Source organism: Helianthus annuus, chromosome 5 (genome assembly GCF_002127325.2).
Source record: "Helianthus annuus cultivar XRQ/B chromosome 5, HanXRQr2.0-SUNRISE, whole genome shotgun sequence".
NCBI classification, from domain to species: Eukaryota; Viridiplantae; Streptophyta; class Magnoliopsida; order Asterales; family Asteraceae; genus Helianthus; species Helianthus annuus.
In genome coordinates, this window is record NC_035437.2 from 6,264,988 (window position 1) to 6,282,839 (window position 17,852).

The 17,852-nt window shown below is 33.2% G+C and overlaps 1 protein-coding gene across 1 annotated transcript; it reads right to left on the reverse strand.

The window, feature by feature from the left end:
• Window positions 1-2,859: 2,859 nt before the first annotated feature.
• On the reverse strand, window positions 2,860-8,786 carry LOC110923157 (polygalacturonase). The gene is made up of 9 exons (XM_022167332.2): window positions 8,440-8,786; window positions 7,687-7,818; window positions 5,872-6,039; window positions 4,996-5,016; window positions 4,589-4,796; window positions 4,407-4,488; window positions 3,548-3,656; window positions 3,295-3,411; window positions 2,860-3,194 (listed from the first exon to the last, which is right to left on the reverse strand). Exons 1-9 carry the CDS (start codon window positions 8,776-8,778, stop codon window positions 2,928-2,930), a joined length of 1,443 nt encoding a protein of 480 aa, XP_022023024.1. The 5' UTR covers window positions 8,779-8,786; the 3' UTR covers window positions 2,860-2,927.
• Between the last annotated feature and the right edge of the window lie 9,066 nt (window positions 8,787-17,852).

Genomic DNA, 17,852 nt, shown 5'->3' on the forward strand with positions numbered 1-17,852 from the left:
AACTACAGGGTGACAAAACTGATGCACCCGCTGTAACGCGCGGGCTTCCCACTAGTTTCTTAAAATGAAGTAGAGATGAAAAAAAAAAGTATTTTGCAACGATTGCAATTTGCAACATCAAAGTTAAATAACTATGGGCTTCACATGGGCAAGAATACATTAATGGATCAGGATAAGCCTAAATCTAAATTGAGTACGAAAATTTTATTATGTTATTGGGCTAGAGATTTGTTGAACATGGAGCCCACAAAAAAGTTAATTTAGTGGACCAATTTGTGAGTTGAATAAATTGGGCTTGGGATGGCAAAAACGATTGTAAAACGGGGGATCGCAATTCCCAAGTTTCACTGCAGTAGAGAAAAGAGAGGAAATAAAATGAAAACGATGCTAAATTTCTTTAGTTTTTCTTTATTTCCGATTTGAAAGGAAATGGAAGAAAAAACATCTTTTCTTTTTCTTTCTTTTCTTTTCTCTCTTTAAGTGAACTTGGGAACAAAGCGGAAGGGAATTCTAGACGACATTCACATCTCGGTATTCAACGGCTTGAAGTTCGACGAAGCAACAATTACAATTTTGGGAAGTAGTTTGGGTTACGTTTTTTTTTTTTTTTTCTGTTTCATGTTTATTTTCTTATTAGTTTTTGATTGATTCACCTCTTATACCTTAGAATCAGATCATAATGTTTTATAAAAGGAACAAATAACATTTTGAGTTTGTCTATGAACCGATAATGATATAGAATCATACATTCTAATTAAATATTCTAAATGGCGTGATTGTTTAACTATAATCGATACTTGTATCACGCAAACTGCACGCTTAGATTTTAACGACGTGAACTCGGAGTAGTGGGTTGGCTCCAATAAACGAACAACTTTGGTTAGACATTAGATAAAATGGATGTCCGAACAGCATGACCTCTAGTATTAATAAAAAGAATTAGTTAAAAGGATCATTGCATCGTGACCGTTAATGATCTCGAATCAAGTAATTCTCCTGGTGTTGAAATTAGTTTTTAAGATCTGAATTTCCCAACCATTTTAATTAACGTTTTTTTTTAATCCAACAAATCTTCATATTCCATTTTAGAATCAAAAAACCTATTCAAGACAATCGTATCTATCTGAATAAAATCTTTTTGGCATAATTAGTTAAGCTGTTTCCGTGGGTACACGGACCTTACTTCTATTCATATCATTCTTAGTGTGTCAAGTAGGTTTATTATTTATTTATTTATTTGCTGGACTCGAAATTGAACACCGAAAATTCAGATATCCGAAAAGTTCAGTTAGTTGATGTCACTATCCGAATATGTATTTGAAATTTCAGATATTCAAAAATTCAAATATCCAAAATTTCAAATATAAATTCGTATAGTGAAACGAATATCCAAATATCTAAAAAATTATTTAATTTTTAAACATAAAATACTTAATAACTTTTTAAAAATTATTCAGGATACCCAAATTATCTTAAATATCTGATGTAGCGTGTGTTACGGAAAATGAAGATCAATACATTGATTCTACGAAGACCCGTGTAGTTCTTTCCAAACCCCCAAATTGCAACCCAAAGGCCACGGAATTTGAAGTGAAAATTCAGTAGTTTCAAAATTCAATTCTGATTGTTCAAATGACTAAAGGGACATATAAATAAGAACAGAAATTCGAAATGGGCCTAAAAAAGATAACGGGCCAAACACAAGCCCACAAACAAAATGCCCAAAATACTTAAAAAAACATAAAAATGCAAATAACTAATGGAAATAAGCGTTTTTTGGCCCGGACGATGACCCAAACCGCCGTAGGCGTTTGCAGCAAGATGAAGCTTCTTCTCACGTTCGTTTCGCCTGGTCGCACGCCCAAAACAGACCCCCGTAGCCCAAGTTAGAGTCATTTTAGTGAAACCCCTTTTGTTACACGATCTTGGGCCTCCAAATACAAGATGACCCGCTCCTCCACACTTGGGCCCGCATCAATATCCGAAACTTTTTAATTATTCTATTCGAAATATACAAATTATCCTGAATTTTTATTTAATATTTATTATTTAATAACTTTCTAAAAATTATTTAGGATAGTTCAGGATATTCAAAATATCCGAATTTTTTTAAGAATACTATCCGAGCATGAGATTCAGGTATTCGAAATTTCAGATATTTCAAATTCAGAAATTCGGATTCGGTTACAGATTCGGATTTTTTACACACCCCAAGGCCATTTGTAGTTTATAATATACTTTATATGGTTTACCACTTTACCGGTTTGTAAAATGGATGAAATCCTCAATTAGTTGTTAAGAATAGCTTACTTCTTTTGCTATTAAGATCCTTGATCTAAAGTATTATCAGAGGTTTCTAAAGTATTATCAGAGGTAGGCCCTGCAATCCTGACCCAACTATATGAGTTTAGGCTGTTTTGGACTTCAAACACAAACTTATGGGTTGTTTTGGGTAGGCTACAATTCTCATGAGGGTTATGATGGGCTCATTTAAAAGTCAAAAAAGGAACGCGGGCCAGGAAGGGTATCAAAGAAAAGGCTACCAGATAGGCTTAATTTTCGCCGATAGAACATCAAGATGTCATCTTCATTGTTTAATGTGTTCTCATTCTCTACATTAGATGTATAATTACTAAAACTGACATGGAAAAAGTGGTAAACATAGATATCTAGGAAGTATGTTTTAAACAGACAATGTGACTTAACTAGGTCCAAAATCGATCCGGGTTCAAAAACGGGGTCCATTTCCAACCCATTATTCAACCTAACTTGGTTCAAAACAGGTTTAACCTAACTAGTGATCAATACACTTTACTATAACAGAATATGGTTTCAAATTTTACACCAAGTATAATTGTTATTGTTATTGCAATATTATTCACATAATGTATATCTATCACATTCTTGTAGCATAGATAACTAATTAATTAATAAGAACTATAAGTTCCAAATGCTAGTTGATCTTGATCAACATTTTCCGGGCATTGTGGGATAACTGTTTTGATAGGAGTCAACTCGACATTTTTGCAAATGGCCTTAGCATCATCACCGCCGACTTGAGTAATATTTATTTGTTTCAATATAATCCCTCGACATGGATGGCTTTTACTGCAGTCGAATATTACAGCTTCTTTATCAGCACTAGTTCCGGTGATATTTTGGTAAGTCACGTTTATTATTTCAACAGCGTTATCCTGTAAGTCACTTCTTCTATTAAAATCTAACACTTTAACTCATTTGATCATGTTACATAAGTTTTGATAATATTGGTGAAAAATATTATAACATTATGACCTGTTCTTTACACGCCTTTTCTTGATCGCAATAATTTTGATCTATAATGATAGGGTTTGAAACATTGTTCAGGATGATATTTCGAAACATAATATTGCTTGCGTTTCCGGTACCTCCCTGAAATCAACGACCAAAAATCGACACTTTGGTGACGCCGTAAAGTTATAGTTGTCATTTTTCAAAAAGTCGACATTAGAAAAATGCAAAACAATGACAATTCATGTAACAATTGTCAACCAACATCTTATATTACCTGCCAAGTCTTGATTCTAACACCATTTGTTGTTCCAGTAAGATTAGCCCCATCAATTGTCACATCCGAAACATAAGCTTCTGAGTTTTTAGACCCAAGGCTTCCAATACTGAATATCATTATCAACAACCAACCATAATATTATTATGATCATATCTAACAATTAATATATAATAATATAAATAAGAAATTATCGTGTTAAAGAGTCTCTTTTAACCCATTCCCATGATCTGAGAGTGTTTAAAAGAAGGAGCAATTTCGTATATACCCCTACAAACTTGCAAAATATCATATATACCTCTACAAAATTATAAATATCATATATACTCTTACAAAGTAATTGAAATATTATCATATATACCCAATTCATTTAAAACAATTTAATAAAAGACAATTTTACCATGATTTTTCTATAACTTTATAATCTTATATATAACCTTTAACTTCAAATATTATATTTACTCTTTTCTAGCTTAATTTATTTAGATTAAATATTATATACATGGAAAATACTTTTGTTTATGGAAAAAATAAAAAAATAAAAAAATAAAAACAAAAATGGGTAAAAATAAATTTAAGCTTAAAATGTGTTATACAAAAATATGAAGTTAAAAGATGAGCATATATGAAAACTTAGAAGTTAAAAAAATAAGTGTAAAATGATTATTTATTAAATTGTTTATAATAAATTGAGTATATTTGATATTTTAACTATTTTGTAAGGGCATATATGACATTTTTAGTTTTTGTAAGGGCATATATGATATTTTTCGTTTTTGTTGGGTATATATGAAAATTTTCAAGTTTGTAAGGGCATATATGAAATTAATCCTTAAAAGAAAATATGTAACATATCTACCTAATTCCATGACCAGGTCCGCATGTTATACCAGTAGCTAGAACACCTTGTGATCCACTCACAATCGAAATACAATCATCCCCTTCATTGGTAATCAAACATAGTCAATCAATGATAAACTGCTAACTTAATTTAGATTTATAGGTAAAAGTTATAAAAGATCATAACAGAAAATAAAGAACCTGTTCCTATAACGGAGTCGGATATAGTAATATTTTGAGTGTGTGTGACATGAATTCCATCCGTGTTAGGGCTATCTTCGGGTGCAGTTATTTGAATATCTGAAACTTGGACGTTCTCACAACGGTCAAAAGAAATGTGCATTTTTTGCGCATTTTGTATTTTCAGGTTATTCACCGTTAAAGAAGTGCACTTGTAGAGCGTTAAAGCCTGTCGTCATTAGCAACACAAAATCGTTATTACACATTATATGAATAAACATCTTTCCATATAATATCTATTTCAGATGTTATAAGTAAAATTATTAGGTATATAATGTGATTTCTGTGTAAACATAGAACATCACTTTTGATAAATTATAATTTGCCAATAAGATTAACAAAAATGTTGAAATGGATGCTGAACGTACCGTTGGAGCATCCTTGCATGGCTGCATGTAATTGTTCATCACCACCAAAATTAATAAAATTATAAAAGTTTAGTTAATTATAACGAAATGATATGTACATGTGCACACTACTACACAAGCGCAGTCGCTAAATGTTCGGTCACAAAATTGGTCGCAAAAAAAAACAGTCACAATCTCAGTCGCTAAATGTTCGGTCACAAAAACAGTCGCAAAAAAAACCGGTCACAATCGGTCACAAAATTGGTCGCAAAAAAAACGGTCACAAAATTGGTCGCAAAAAAAAATCAGTCACAATCTCAGTCGCTAAATGTTCGGTCACAAAATCGGTTGCAAAAATAATTCTGTCGCAAATTTCGTAGCTAAATTTGCTACCAAATGTTAAGTCGCAAAATCGGTCGCAAAAATCGGTCACAAACAATGGTCGCAAAAATAATTACCGACCACCGAAAATTGTCGCAAACAGGCATTTGCGACTGTTTCGCGACCATATTGACAGTCGCAAATGCCTTTTTCTTTGTAGTAGTGGCATATATATGACATGCCTAAACCATTAAGAAACTAACTCTTAATTGATCAAGCCTCTTATTGGTTGAGCTTAGCCCATGATGTGTTCATATTTGAGCCCAATTTTTTGCAAATTTGTGTAATGTTAAGATTTTAGTTTATGATTTTAGTAAGTTAACCCACACATATTGGGTTGTTACCTTTCGAAATATTTTTTTGTATTATCTTATATATTTAATTTTAGTTATTATCTTTACATTACATTTAGACATTTTTGGATTTATGTTTTTTAAGACGATGTTACCGAGATTTGAACCCTTAACCTCCCACTCTTAATCATCACCCGGATTAAGGTGATGATTGATTACTTACAAGCGACTTGTCGACTTTGCAGGAATTTTTCCACCAACTATCTCCATTGCCGTCGATGACTCCACCTCCTTCGATCACCAGGTCATCAACTTTATCCACTCTAAGCCAATGCTTTTCATCTTTCTTATATTTTGATTCTTGTTCTGATGCCAAAATTGTTCCTGAAATCTGCAAATAATATTCGGGCATACTATGGAGTAACTCTTGTGATGAAATCACTCACGAAGATATATTATATACAAGACACAATGTATTTGTGATGGTGGATCCATAAATTTATGTTGCAGAATAAAAATAGCTTCATGAATGTCTAATACACGAGCTGGATTGAGTCAAATGAGTTGAATATATGTTATTTAGTATGTATAGATATTTTTAGTTTGCTAATTTGCAAAGATCATTTCTATGAGGAGGATAGAAGTGAATATTTGTTAATTACCGGAATGGATAAAGATGACGAAAAAATAAAACCAGCAAAAATGTATGCAGTAGTAGTGATATATATATATATATATATATATATATATATATATATATATATATATATATATATATATAGGGAGCCGCTAGAATGAAAACCACCTCGAGTTGTAAGAACCGCGAGAACTACACTCCACGGAGCGCCGTTCGCCATGATTTTTTTTTACAAGTAGATGTGTATATTATAAACACAGCCGTAAAAAATCATGGCGAACGGCGCTCCGTGGGGTGTAGTTTTTTACACCACAAGTTTGGTGAAAAAAAAAAGAAAAAAGAAAAAAAATTAAAAAACACCAAACTTGTGGTGTAAAAAACTACACCTCACGGAGCGCCGTTCGCCATGATTTTTTACGGTTGTGTTTATAATACACACATCTACTTGTAAAAAAAAATCATGGCGAACGGCGCTCCGTGGGGTGTAGTTCTCGCGGTTCTTACAACTCGGGGTGGTTTTCATTCTAGCAGCCCCCTATATATATATATATAGTGAAAATGTAAAATACAATATTACTTAACGTACGAGCGTACACTATGAAATTACGCATGTTATAAAAATCAAAACTTTAATCATGCATGTTGAAAAACCATAATCACACGTTAACCGGCCTCTATATATATTATATATACATATATATTGTATCCTTAAACAGTTAAACTCATCATTTTTATTTTGCTGCATGCATAAGAAGGGTCAAACAAATTTGCTGGACTTGTGACAGAATAACAGGACTAAAAAGGAAAAAGGAAAAAGATATAATTATTGTTGGTTAATCTCGTTTGTATAGTTAAAAAGTTTAGTTAGTATAGTTAGTGCCCTTAATTAATATAATCGTTAGAAAGTTTGGGCTAATGTTGTTACTAAATATATTAAACGGTACGCCTCTGGGAAACATTGCGACGGCTCATCGTTAGGTTGCCGGCAAGTATAAATACGCCGCTAGGGACCATTGTAAATCAATTCGTTCATACAGAAAATGGTTATACGAATCAGTTTCTTGTCAATCGATCATGTGTATATCTTGATTTCGTTATTATCGTGCATGCAATCGATCCTTTAGGCCATCAATGATTAGTGGTTTTTTATATGTATATTTTGGAGTGACATGTTATATTTACCTTAGTTGCTGTCCTAAAAAAAGAAAATAAGTGAATTTGATTGTAAGATAAGTTATAATTATGATATAACTTTTATAAGTGTGAATGAATTATATGTCCTAAATGAAATAGTTATTTACATTGTTTTATGTCACTTTTAAAATCTTAATTAAATGAATAGCACAAAAAAAAAAAAAAAAAAAAAAAAATAGAAAGACTTGAGGTAAATTGAAGCCTGACCTGCATGGTTATTGAAGCTTTGCAAGGACCTTCAAACCTGATTGGGGCGACAAGGTACTTCTTATTCTTAGCCACATGAAAAACGGCTGCTGTCTTAGAGGAACATGCTTCCTTCCATGCTTTCTTGAATGCCTAAGACAACACATGTATATATAACTATATAAACATACACAAAAAAATATGTATGCACATACATTCATATCTAGTTAGCATAGGCAAAACCAGGGGGTCAAAAGAGTCCGCTGACATGTTGGTCACCGTAATATGTTTGGATTTTTATGTGTGAAGTTCAATGTTTATTAAAGAAAAAAATTAATTAAACCCTCTAGTTGTAATCGATAAGGAAATAGAATCTTATGATGACCCCATATTAAAATAAAAGGTTCTAGTCCCGTTATTGGCGATAGTTAAGACGAGCTTTCAACTCAATTAGGTAGGTTGGTTAAGTAGTCTGTGTTTACTAAACATATCTTAAAAGCTTTGAACTTTTTTTCTCATCTATACTTTTCTTGAAAATGAGGGCAATATGAGAACCATTAAATATAGTTTGACTTATATGATTATTTTATTTGAAAAGCAATACAAGATATAAATTAGGTTTACACGATTTAAGTGTATAATAATTAATGAGCATTACATATGTAATGTTTTAAAATTTGTATCAAATCAAAACTTGGAATGCTTGTGGGACAACATGAGTACAAAAACCATGGCACGTCTTATAACCAAGGTGGAAAACATAAGTGTGTGTACCTTTGTGTCATCTTTTTTGCCATCACCTTTAGCGCCATAAGAATCGACATCGAATGTTTTGGTAGTATCATCTTTTTTGCCATCACCTTTAGCCCCATGAGAAACGACATCAAAAGTTTTGGTAGAAATAAGAGCTAAACTATCAAAGACATCCGAGTCTTGAAACATAAAATCTTTGACGGTTTTCATATACCAAGTACACGCTTTTGAAAAGCCAGATTTGTAGTTGCGAACGTGTTCATGGTAACTAAAAGTGTAACATGAGATACAGAAAAGGATAAGGACGATGCCACAAGAGAAGAATGTGATACATCTTTGTGGAGCCATTCGAACACTCATGTTGTTAATTTATGGGAATGTAGTTGTAGTATGAGAATGATGGAGTTTTGAATTTATAGAACAAAAAGAGGTGGGGTGGGACTAGTGGGGGTGCTATGTTGTTTATTATTGGTAGATTGTGTATAAAATTGAAAAGCTTCAAGTGATGTTTGCTTGATAGCTCTAAACCAGAAAATTCAATTATTAGAAGGTAGCTACAGTTGTTTAGTTTGTACTGTAGAATAATAAAAGTTTAAAGTGGACGAAATTAATTAACATGTTAAAACGAGCAACTTATAGTTGATAGCCATAACTCTTTTGTGTATTTTTTGAATTTATTTATAATTATGTATTGATATAACTACATAAAACTATAAGTTTCAGACAATTTTATTTATGAAATAACATTATATTATCAGTAGGTAACATGAATTAACAGGTTTTCATATAATTAAATATATTGATATGGGTCCTGTTCATACTCAAATCACTCTCTTGTGTTCTAACGAGTCTTTGTATCATCCAATATTGTCCATCTTACCTATAAGGAGATCATGACTTAGTATTGATTATTGGAATTATGGAGTTTTTCTCTCATCCATAGTCGGTGCACCGAAAACATGTTGATGATGTAAGAGGTCAAGCATTCCTTAAAAGCCCAATATCTATCATATTCAGTGGCAGACTCATGATTTTTTTCTACAGGGGTCCATTTTTTGGTGTAAGAATTTTTGACAACCAAAGATTAAAATTTTCGAGTCGTTCGTCATAGTCGGGTCGGGGCTAGAAAATAATACAGAAGAATTTAGTGGACATGCAAACACTACATTATTAAGAACCATTATTATTATTATTTTCTATAAATGCCACTGTATATTAGAAGTGTTATTTGGTAATTAAATGTGAAATAAAATTATTCAGAGACTAGAGGATTCAATTTATCAAGTTAAAGAAGCAAATTAGAAGATCAATGGGTAGTTGTACAGTTTCTAAACACTAATTTAATTTGAATGGAAAAAAATAAACTAAGTGTTATTTGGTAATCAAATGTGAAATAAAATCATTCAGAGGCATTCAATTGAAGCAAAATAGAGGATTCAATTTATCAATTTAAAGAAGCAAATTAGAAGATCAATAGGGTGGCTATGCTGTTTTAAGAGACTAGTTTAATTTGAATAGAAAAAAATAAACTAAAAAACAGGACATGTAAGACTTGAACATGGGATCTATATGTTGGTAAACAAGAGGATTAGCCACCACATGATCTTTGCTTTTAATACTATGGGGTCTAAATAATTTTTTTTATAGGGTCCTTGAAAAATTTAACATACCGGTTCTATTAATTTTTTAAAAATCATTGGGGTTAGTGGACCTCGACTCTCACCATGTGGGTCCGCCCCTGATCATATTTACCAGAGTCGTTGCTGAGGATTTAAGTACTTGCACAAACCTAGTAGTTTGGATCTTCGGTGAACTGATGATACTAATGCTCCAAGACCAAGAGTTTTCACAGCCAAAGCTATTGAAGTTGTTCCCTTCCGTTCAATTAAATTCTAGCTTGTGCTCTTCAAGAGTAAGATCGGTTCTTAGAGCTAGGATTTTCCTTTCACAGTGAGATAGCCGACTTACTATGATTTGATGGCATTCTATCTAATAAAGACAAGGAAAGTAGGAAGTAACAAAAGAATGAATTGAAGCCGATCTTAATCTTAATAAAGATGGACCACTGGCCGCTCAAGGCCTAATCTCTTTCACCGAACCTTAGCCCTTTTCTTTCACACCCGCCCAAGGCGAAAACGCGAGACACAAAAGGCTTTCAAGCATTCGATTTGAAAAAGTCTACGTGATTAATACAAATAATCCAATGATACTAAATGCATATATTAAAAGATAACAAACCAAAGTATATAAGTTGGCATACATCGCCTAAATAAACATCGTATTTCACAAAAGACTTAAACAAAAGATATATTTTTAAAATAAGGCTTTGACAAGTATATCCTGCACAGGGCGGAAAATACAAAGCAAACCCCCAAAATGGTATCGCCAAAATGCAAGTTATCCATGTTCCATAAGTCGTGAGACGTCACTTACTTACTTGAAATACATGCTTAAAAACGTCAACATATTGTTGGTGAGTTCACAGGTTTAAATAACACAAATGAATCTTTTGAAACATTTGATAAAACCGGTATGCATAGTTCTAATGATTAAGTTAATGTTAAGCTAGGACACTAACGTATGTGTCGACATAAGCTTGTAACCAAACTTTGACAGCATTGTCGTACCACACCACCGAATTTCTGTGGTGCACAACTAGCGACACAATTGCACTCCCACAGGGTCACGTAGGACCAAGAATGGGGCTTGCCAAAACACAATAAATCTATTCGACTGCTCCGCCGTTGGATTAATTAATGGTTACTCAAATTAATATCCCTCGAGGACTTCCTGAGAGAAATAACTACAACTTATGCACACATAACAGATCTAATGATTTCATCCCCTAACTATCATACCAAATAAGCAAACATGTATCTCCCCTAAGTATTTAAAAGCAAAACATTTAAAAGAGGGTCGTGAAACTCAAAATTTGTGTTCCGTGCGACTAGCAATCCAAATGTTCGAAAATAATATATATACTCCCGACCTACAAGTGTCCTAACTCAATAAGACACTAAGGTCTGAATATTTGTTTCCTCTACAAGTCTTTCACCCATTTGTTAAGACTAAATATGTTAACCATTTCAAAAATGTTTATATGTTACGACGCGTTAGTGGGTGATTATCTGACTTATCATACATGTATATAACCACACGTATACATATAACTAAACATACTTGAATAATATCTGGGGCCTAGTCCCTTCTATAAAACCCGAGTCAGCGCACGATTGATCCGACTAACAAATATATATTTTATGTAAAAATATATTATACTTATCTTGTGGAACATCGTTCCACAAAACCGATAAATCGATCATGACCAAACATATTCTTATCTTTTAAACCATAAATATATTTTCCGTGTTCGACAAGTCATCGAAAATAATATCTTTAATATTATTTAAGTTTATTTTATCGAAAACCTCTTCGTTGTCACGAACATTTTGCTTATCATTCATGTATATGTATCATGTATATGTATACGTATACGTATACACACACACACACTTTTTCAATCAATGAGCACGTACCACGTAATATACACACATACTATATCATGCATATGTATACGTGTGTGTATATATGTATATATATATATATATATATATATATATATATGCAAATTCGTATCCGCTAAGCACGTTAAAATATATCATTACACACACACACACATAAATAATCGGTTTTCATCTTCGAATCGTCGACTCGTGAATAATTTCACAAAATTACTTTAATAACGTTTCTCTCTCTGGAAATATATTCTAAAAATGTATTTTTTTACAACGACTCGATATATATATACGTGCATGTGAAAATACGAACAATTTTCCCCATTAACATCAAGACTTGGTTGTTTTCACTAAACTTGATTTTCGTAACAACTACTTATTTTATATCAAAATACTCCATGTTTTGAAATAACCCGTTATTCACACAAAACCAAGTCTGATTATTTTTTTGCCAAATCCTTGTTTTATCCATCCATTTTGTCACACAAAAACCCTTGATGATCTTAACATGATTATCAAGCCATAATTTTTCAAACTTAGCCTATGTTATGTTAAAATACAGTTTAAAAACCATTTTCACCATTTTTATCATGTTAATCTACATTTTCTCACAAATACACACACACACACACACACACATATATATATATATATATATATATATAGGGTTAGGTTCATTAGTGAATAACCCCTTAGATTGTGAACACTAGTGAATTAATCATAGCCCTTAATTATCAATACACAAGTGTAAATTAATGGTTAGGATTTGTTCACTCGGTTCACAAATACATTAGTGTTCACTCTAGAACCCCACCCTATATATATATATATATATATATATATATAACACATAATCACATGCATAGATCCATTTTAACACTTCTAAAACCCTATTTTTTCCAAGCTTTACCACTAAGCATGTTAGCATGTATGTTTAACATAGTCACCTTCATTAATATAACCAAACATCTTAAACACTTTCAACACATAATCTTATAAAAGCCCTAATTTTATCAAGAATACTCTCATGAAAATTTCTCATCAACCAAGCTCCTTCATTCTTTGTACTTAAGTACACATGTATAATCACTTTCAATACATAATATCTTGAGTTAAAAACATGTATACAAGTATATATCACCTCAATATTATCACTAACCACCAACATGTTCTTAAAATAATTTTTTCTTTATTTAACATCATCAAGTGTTTAAAGAAAATCATTGTTGAACTCTTGCCTTTTTCTACTTAAACACAGATTAAAACAAGGGTTAAGAATCTTACTACTAGCCTAGGCTAGGGTAGACAAATCTTGTAGAAAAGAGAAGAGAAAAGCTTCAATCCTTGAAAGAGAAGGCTTATTGGATGATTCTAAGCACTTCTATCACCTTAGAACATTCCTAGGACCCTTAGATTACTTGCTCGAAACTTGAAAAATTGAAGATGATGGAGGTAGTAGTGAGGCCTTGGGTGTGAGAGGGAAAGGGAGTGAGAGAGTTGTGAATTTTTTAAGTGTTGAAGTGTAGGAATCGAGGGTTTAAACTCTTGTTTCTTTCTCATCCTACTACCACACAACTTGCCCCTGAAGTCCTTTCTTGCCATACTTGGATTAACCAATACTCCACACAAAATATTTGTGGTGTGGGGCCCACTTTATGGCCGTGAGTATGGAGAGGGGATGGGGTGGGATTGGGTTGGTGATCTTGGTCTGAAAATAGAGATCTCCTAATGATGTGGTTTCTAAATACTTAGGCCATTAGGGTTAATTAGGGTGATTAGGATACTAATCTTGCATTAGGACACTAGATGGGCTTAACTAGTTCACTAGACATAGCTTAATTGGTGATTTGATGCAAAACCATCCTTTTTATGCTAATTATTCGGCTAACGAACAATTATACGATAAAAACCAGGATTTATTATTTAGATATTCTTATGACATCTTATACCCCCTAACTACACTCAATACTAATCATTGTCACATATGGATCGTATACTAGTAATTGTTTGGTGAAAATTATAGATTTTGGCGTTGAAAATGAACTTAAACGATATCTGTGCTATTTATCGGATAATTATAATACTCAGTTATTCAAAATAAGCTTTTTTCTGTATTTCACATCGAACACATAATAATGCCACCGGTTTAATGTTCCAGGCATATTGGAACAATTTTGATACCAAAACGTTAACCGGATAACCACTACACTCCTTATAAACAGTTTCATCGTAACGCGGCGAGGCGATACCAATTATACTAAATGCAAATATTCATGCATTTCCCCGACATTACTAGACTTTAAGGACTCAATTAACACATAATTAAGTCTAAATGCACGTAATTACTTAATGAAAAGTTATCAGGTTGTATGGATTAACCTCTAAATTTTCCGGTTGTCACAGTTTTTAGGCGTAAAAAGTTTCAATTGAGAGTATACTCTAAGTATGAAAGGTAAACTTACATCGAATGAGAGATAAAGTGGACGGATGAAAAAAATAGGAAAGAACGGAAAAGGAAGAGATACAAGACCAGATACCAGAGAATTAACCAAAACTGGGAAATTAATAGAAGAAGCAGGAGAAAGAAGCTCGACCAGGGGTTTCATACGAAATTGATCGACAACCAAGAGATGATTTTCCTTCTGTCAATTTCTTTCTTTGAAACCATGGATGAAGCTAGAATGTGGAGTACGAAGTTATCATGCTTCCCAATTCCACTAGCATAAAAGAGTTTATCCAATTCCTAAGAGATTCTATAGTTCCTGAGCTACCCCAATTTGATGAGAATGAGGGAAGAAGACCTTAGCTATTCTTTTGGCCTACAATAAGAAAGGCCTATCAAGACTTATAAATTACCCTAGATCTTTTCAATCCCTCTACTAGAGAATTCTTAGCCTTCGTCTTAGAAACTGAGCTCTCATAAACCAAGTCATTACTTATTGTTTACACACACTTTCTATTGTACTTAGCCTATTTCTTTATTATTAGATCAATTAGGCACTCTAGTAGAGAATTCTTAGCCTTCGTCTTAGAAACTGACCTCTCATTACCAAGTTATTACTTATTGTTTACACACACTTTCTATTTTACTTAGCCTACTTCTTTATCATTAGATCAATTAGGCAAGGGAAGACTCTGTGTACTAACTTTCTCTTCTTTTCAAGCCCTTGCCACTTAAATCGAGCCAAAAAAGGCCATTTAGCCTAAATAATTATGTAAACTATCTTTATAAATGACGATTTGTAATAAACCAATATTTCCAGATCGAATCCTAACATGACATGTGTCCTAAGAACCCTCCATACAATTCATAATGTTGAAGAAGAAGGGTTATAATTATTAAAAAGGGCATAAATATAAGTTGAGGGGTTAAAAGTGCCTAAAAGACAACATTTTTGGTCGCTGGCGGTGCCTTGCGGATCGTATGAACATCTCCTTACGATCCACAAGGGGGCATTAAATTATTCAGCGCGCTAAGGTCCCTCGCGGACCATATTAGGTAACCCTTGCGGTCCGCAAGGGGTCAAACAACAGAATGTTGGCTCGCAACCTCTTATGCTGCATTTTTTCCACATTTCTTCGTTGTTGCCACCTTTGATTCTGGTTGTGCTACATACTGTCACACCCTGGCTTTGCGGAAGCGTGGTTAATTTGGTGTGACTTCTTAATACCATAGCTTAATCATAACAAAGCTATATGAATTAAAAACATGCAAGATCATCCATTAAGTTTTTAAAAACCAAATACAATACCATTGTCTTAACGGGATAACACCCTATCAACCATAACCTTGTCCAACAAACATTACAAACATAAACATAACATAAACATGGTTTAAGGACTGTGACTTGTCCAGGAAAGAGTCACATTCCCCAAACCCCGGATGACCTTGGTAACTAGTGCAGCGGGAAAACGTGACATACCGTGCCAGATCTTTTAGTTCCCTGAAATACATGTAAGTTGAAAAATCAACAATAATGTTGAGCGAGTTCATGTGTAAGTGAGTAAATAAACCTTTGTATTTATCAAAACCCTGGTATGTAGCAAATAAGGAAAAAGAGATCACCAATGGTTTGCAAGTCCATTGATATGTGTGAAGTGCAAGTAGGAAGACTCAAACCTTGCGATTTTGCATCGGGGCACAAAGTCACCCCGAGGTCCGTTATGCTGGACCTGGGGTTGGGCTCGCTACACCCAGATAGATCTACCGCTTACGTCCCTCAGTCCTACAATGAGGATTAATGGCCTCCAGTTCCCGCCTACCCCTCACATGATCTAAGTAGTAACCCTCCTTACGCTAACCATACCATGTATAAAGTATTCGTAAACAAGTAACATGTATTTCACCCCCGCAGTTAGAAAACTGAAAACAGTTAAGAGAAAAGGGGGACATGAACTCACAGTCGGTGCGTCTCTACCAAGTACTCCAAATCGGGCAGCTGTGCAACGACCTACATGTGCTAAATCTATTAGTCGGACGGCCGTGCCTTAGCTTTATAGTTTAAGTTTTTGGGAAATAGTTAGACAACTATTTCGGGTTTACTTTTCGTATGTACTTGGTAGTTAATCTCCTTCCTAAGGATGGGGGATTTAATACATGTGCGTTCGAATCATATCATTAAGTCTCACTTAATATATTTTTATTTCCAATTCCAAAAATATAAATATTTTTCTCAAAAATATTATATTTCCATTTCACATAATTTTCCCCAAAAATAATACGTCGATAAAATACGCGTTCATGAATATTTCCGTATAATGCGTAAGTTACGTTTTATCATTCGTGTGGTAATAGTAATTACCGGTGTAACTTATATAATTATCGTAGAGGCGTTCGTATTATTTCGGATCTGTTAACGTTCGAAATATTATTTTTATTCAAAAAATAATATTTATGTATTTTCACAAAATAATCATAAACAGTGTGGTGAAAATATATTTACCAAATATATGCTTATCACGTTTAGTTTTGTGAAAATCCCACCTCCGATTATTTAGTAAATAAAGTCATGGCGAAATTTATATTTCGAAAACATGTCAAAAATCATTCTAACACTTGTAGTGAAAATAGTTCTAAGTGTTAGGTTTTTAGAAAAATTTCGCCAGAGTTTTCTCTGTAACTGGAGGTGGCCACGCTTTCAAGCGTATCATTTTCTTTTATAAAATCAATTTCAACAACTTATTTATTCAATCAAACAATTTCCGACACATCAACTAGTCGACAAGTATGTAAATCGCATAAATCACATGAACTTGTAGTTTTTCCGAAAACTATAGTGTAAATCCCATTATATTCCGTGGATCTTTATATAAAGTAGATCGATCTCGTAAAAACCTCGTTTTTAAAGTAAATCCATCTTTACAACTTCTCGTCATCTTTTACAAGGTTTGTTATTTTGTCGAATCTTTCATTTCACAAGTGTTTACACACTTGTGGTTTATAAAAATCATACTTGTTAGTGTAAGATCCGTCTTTTAGAAAACATGATTTTCTTAACATTCGGTCCCTTGAAAATACCACTTGTACATACGTAGATCCGCTAGTTTTAAACACTATTTTACAAGTAAAAATACTTTTACACAAGTTCATGTTTCTCGTGTGGTAGAGTTTCACCTTTTAACCCTTGTCTCATTCAAAACAAGCTTATGTCAAGATCCATGATTTTAACCAAACCGGGTTAAATGGTGATCCGAGCTACCACAACGTAGATCGGGTCTAAGTAACCACAAATTTCAGTTACTACAACTTTTACACCACTTATGTGCTATTAACCAACAATATTCATGTTTTTAGTAGACTTTTATGCTTCAAAAGGTAAGTTTCCGCATTTTAACCGCTACATAACTTATTAACCACTTTAGAATAGTTCGAGAGAGCGTTTTAAGCATTATACCTCTAGCTCAAGGCTAGGGAAGAAT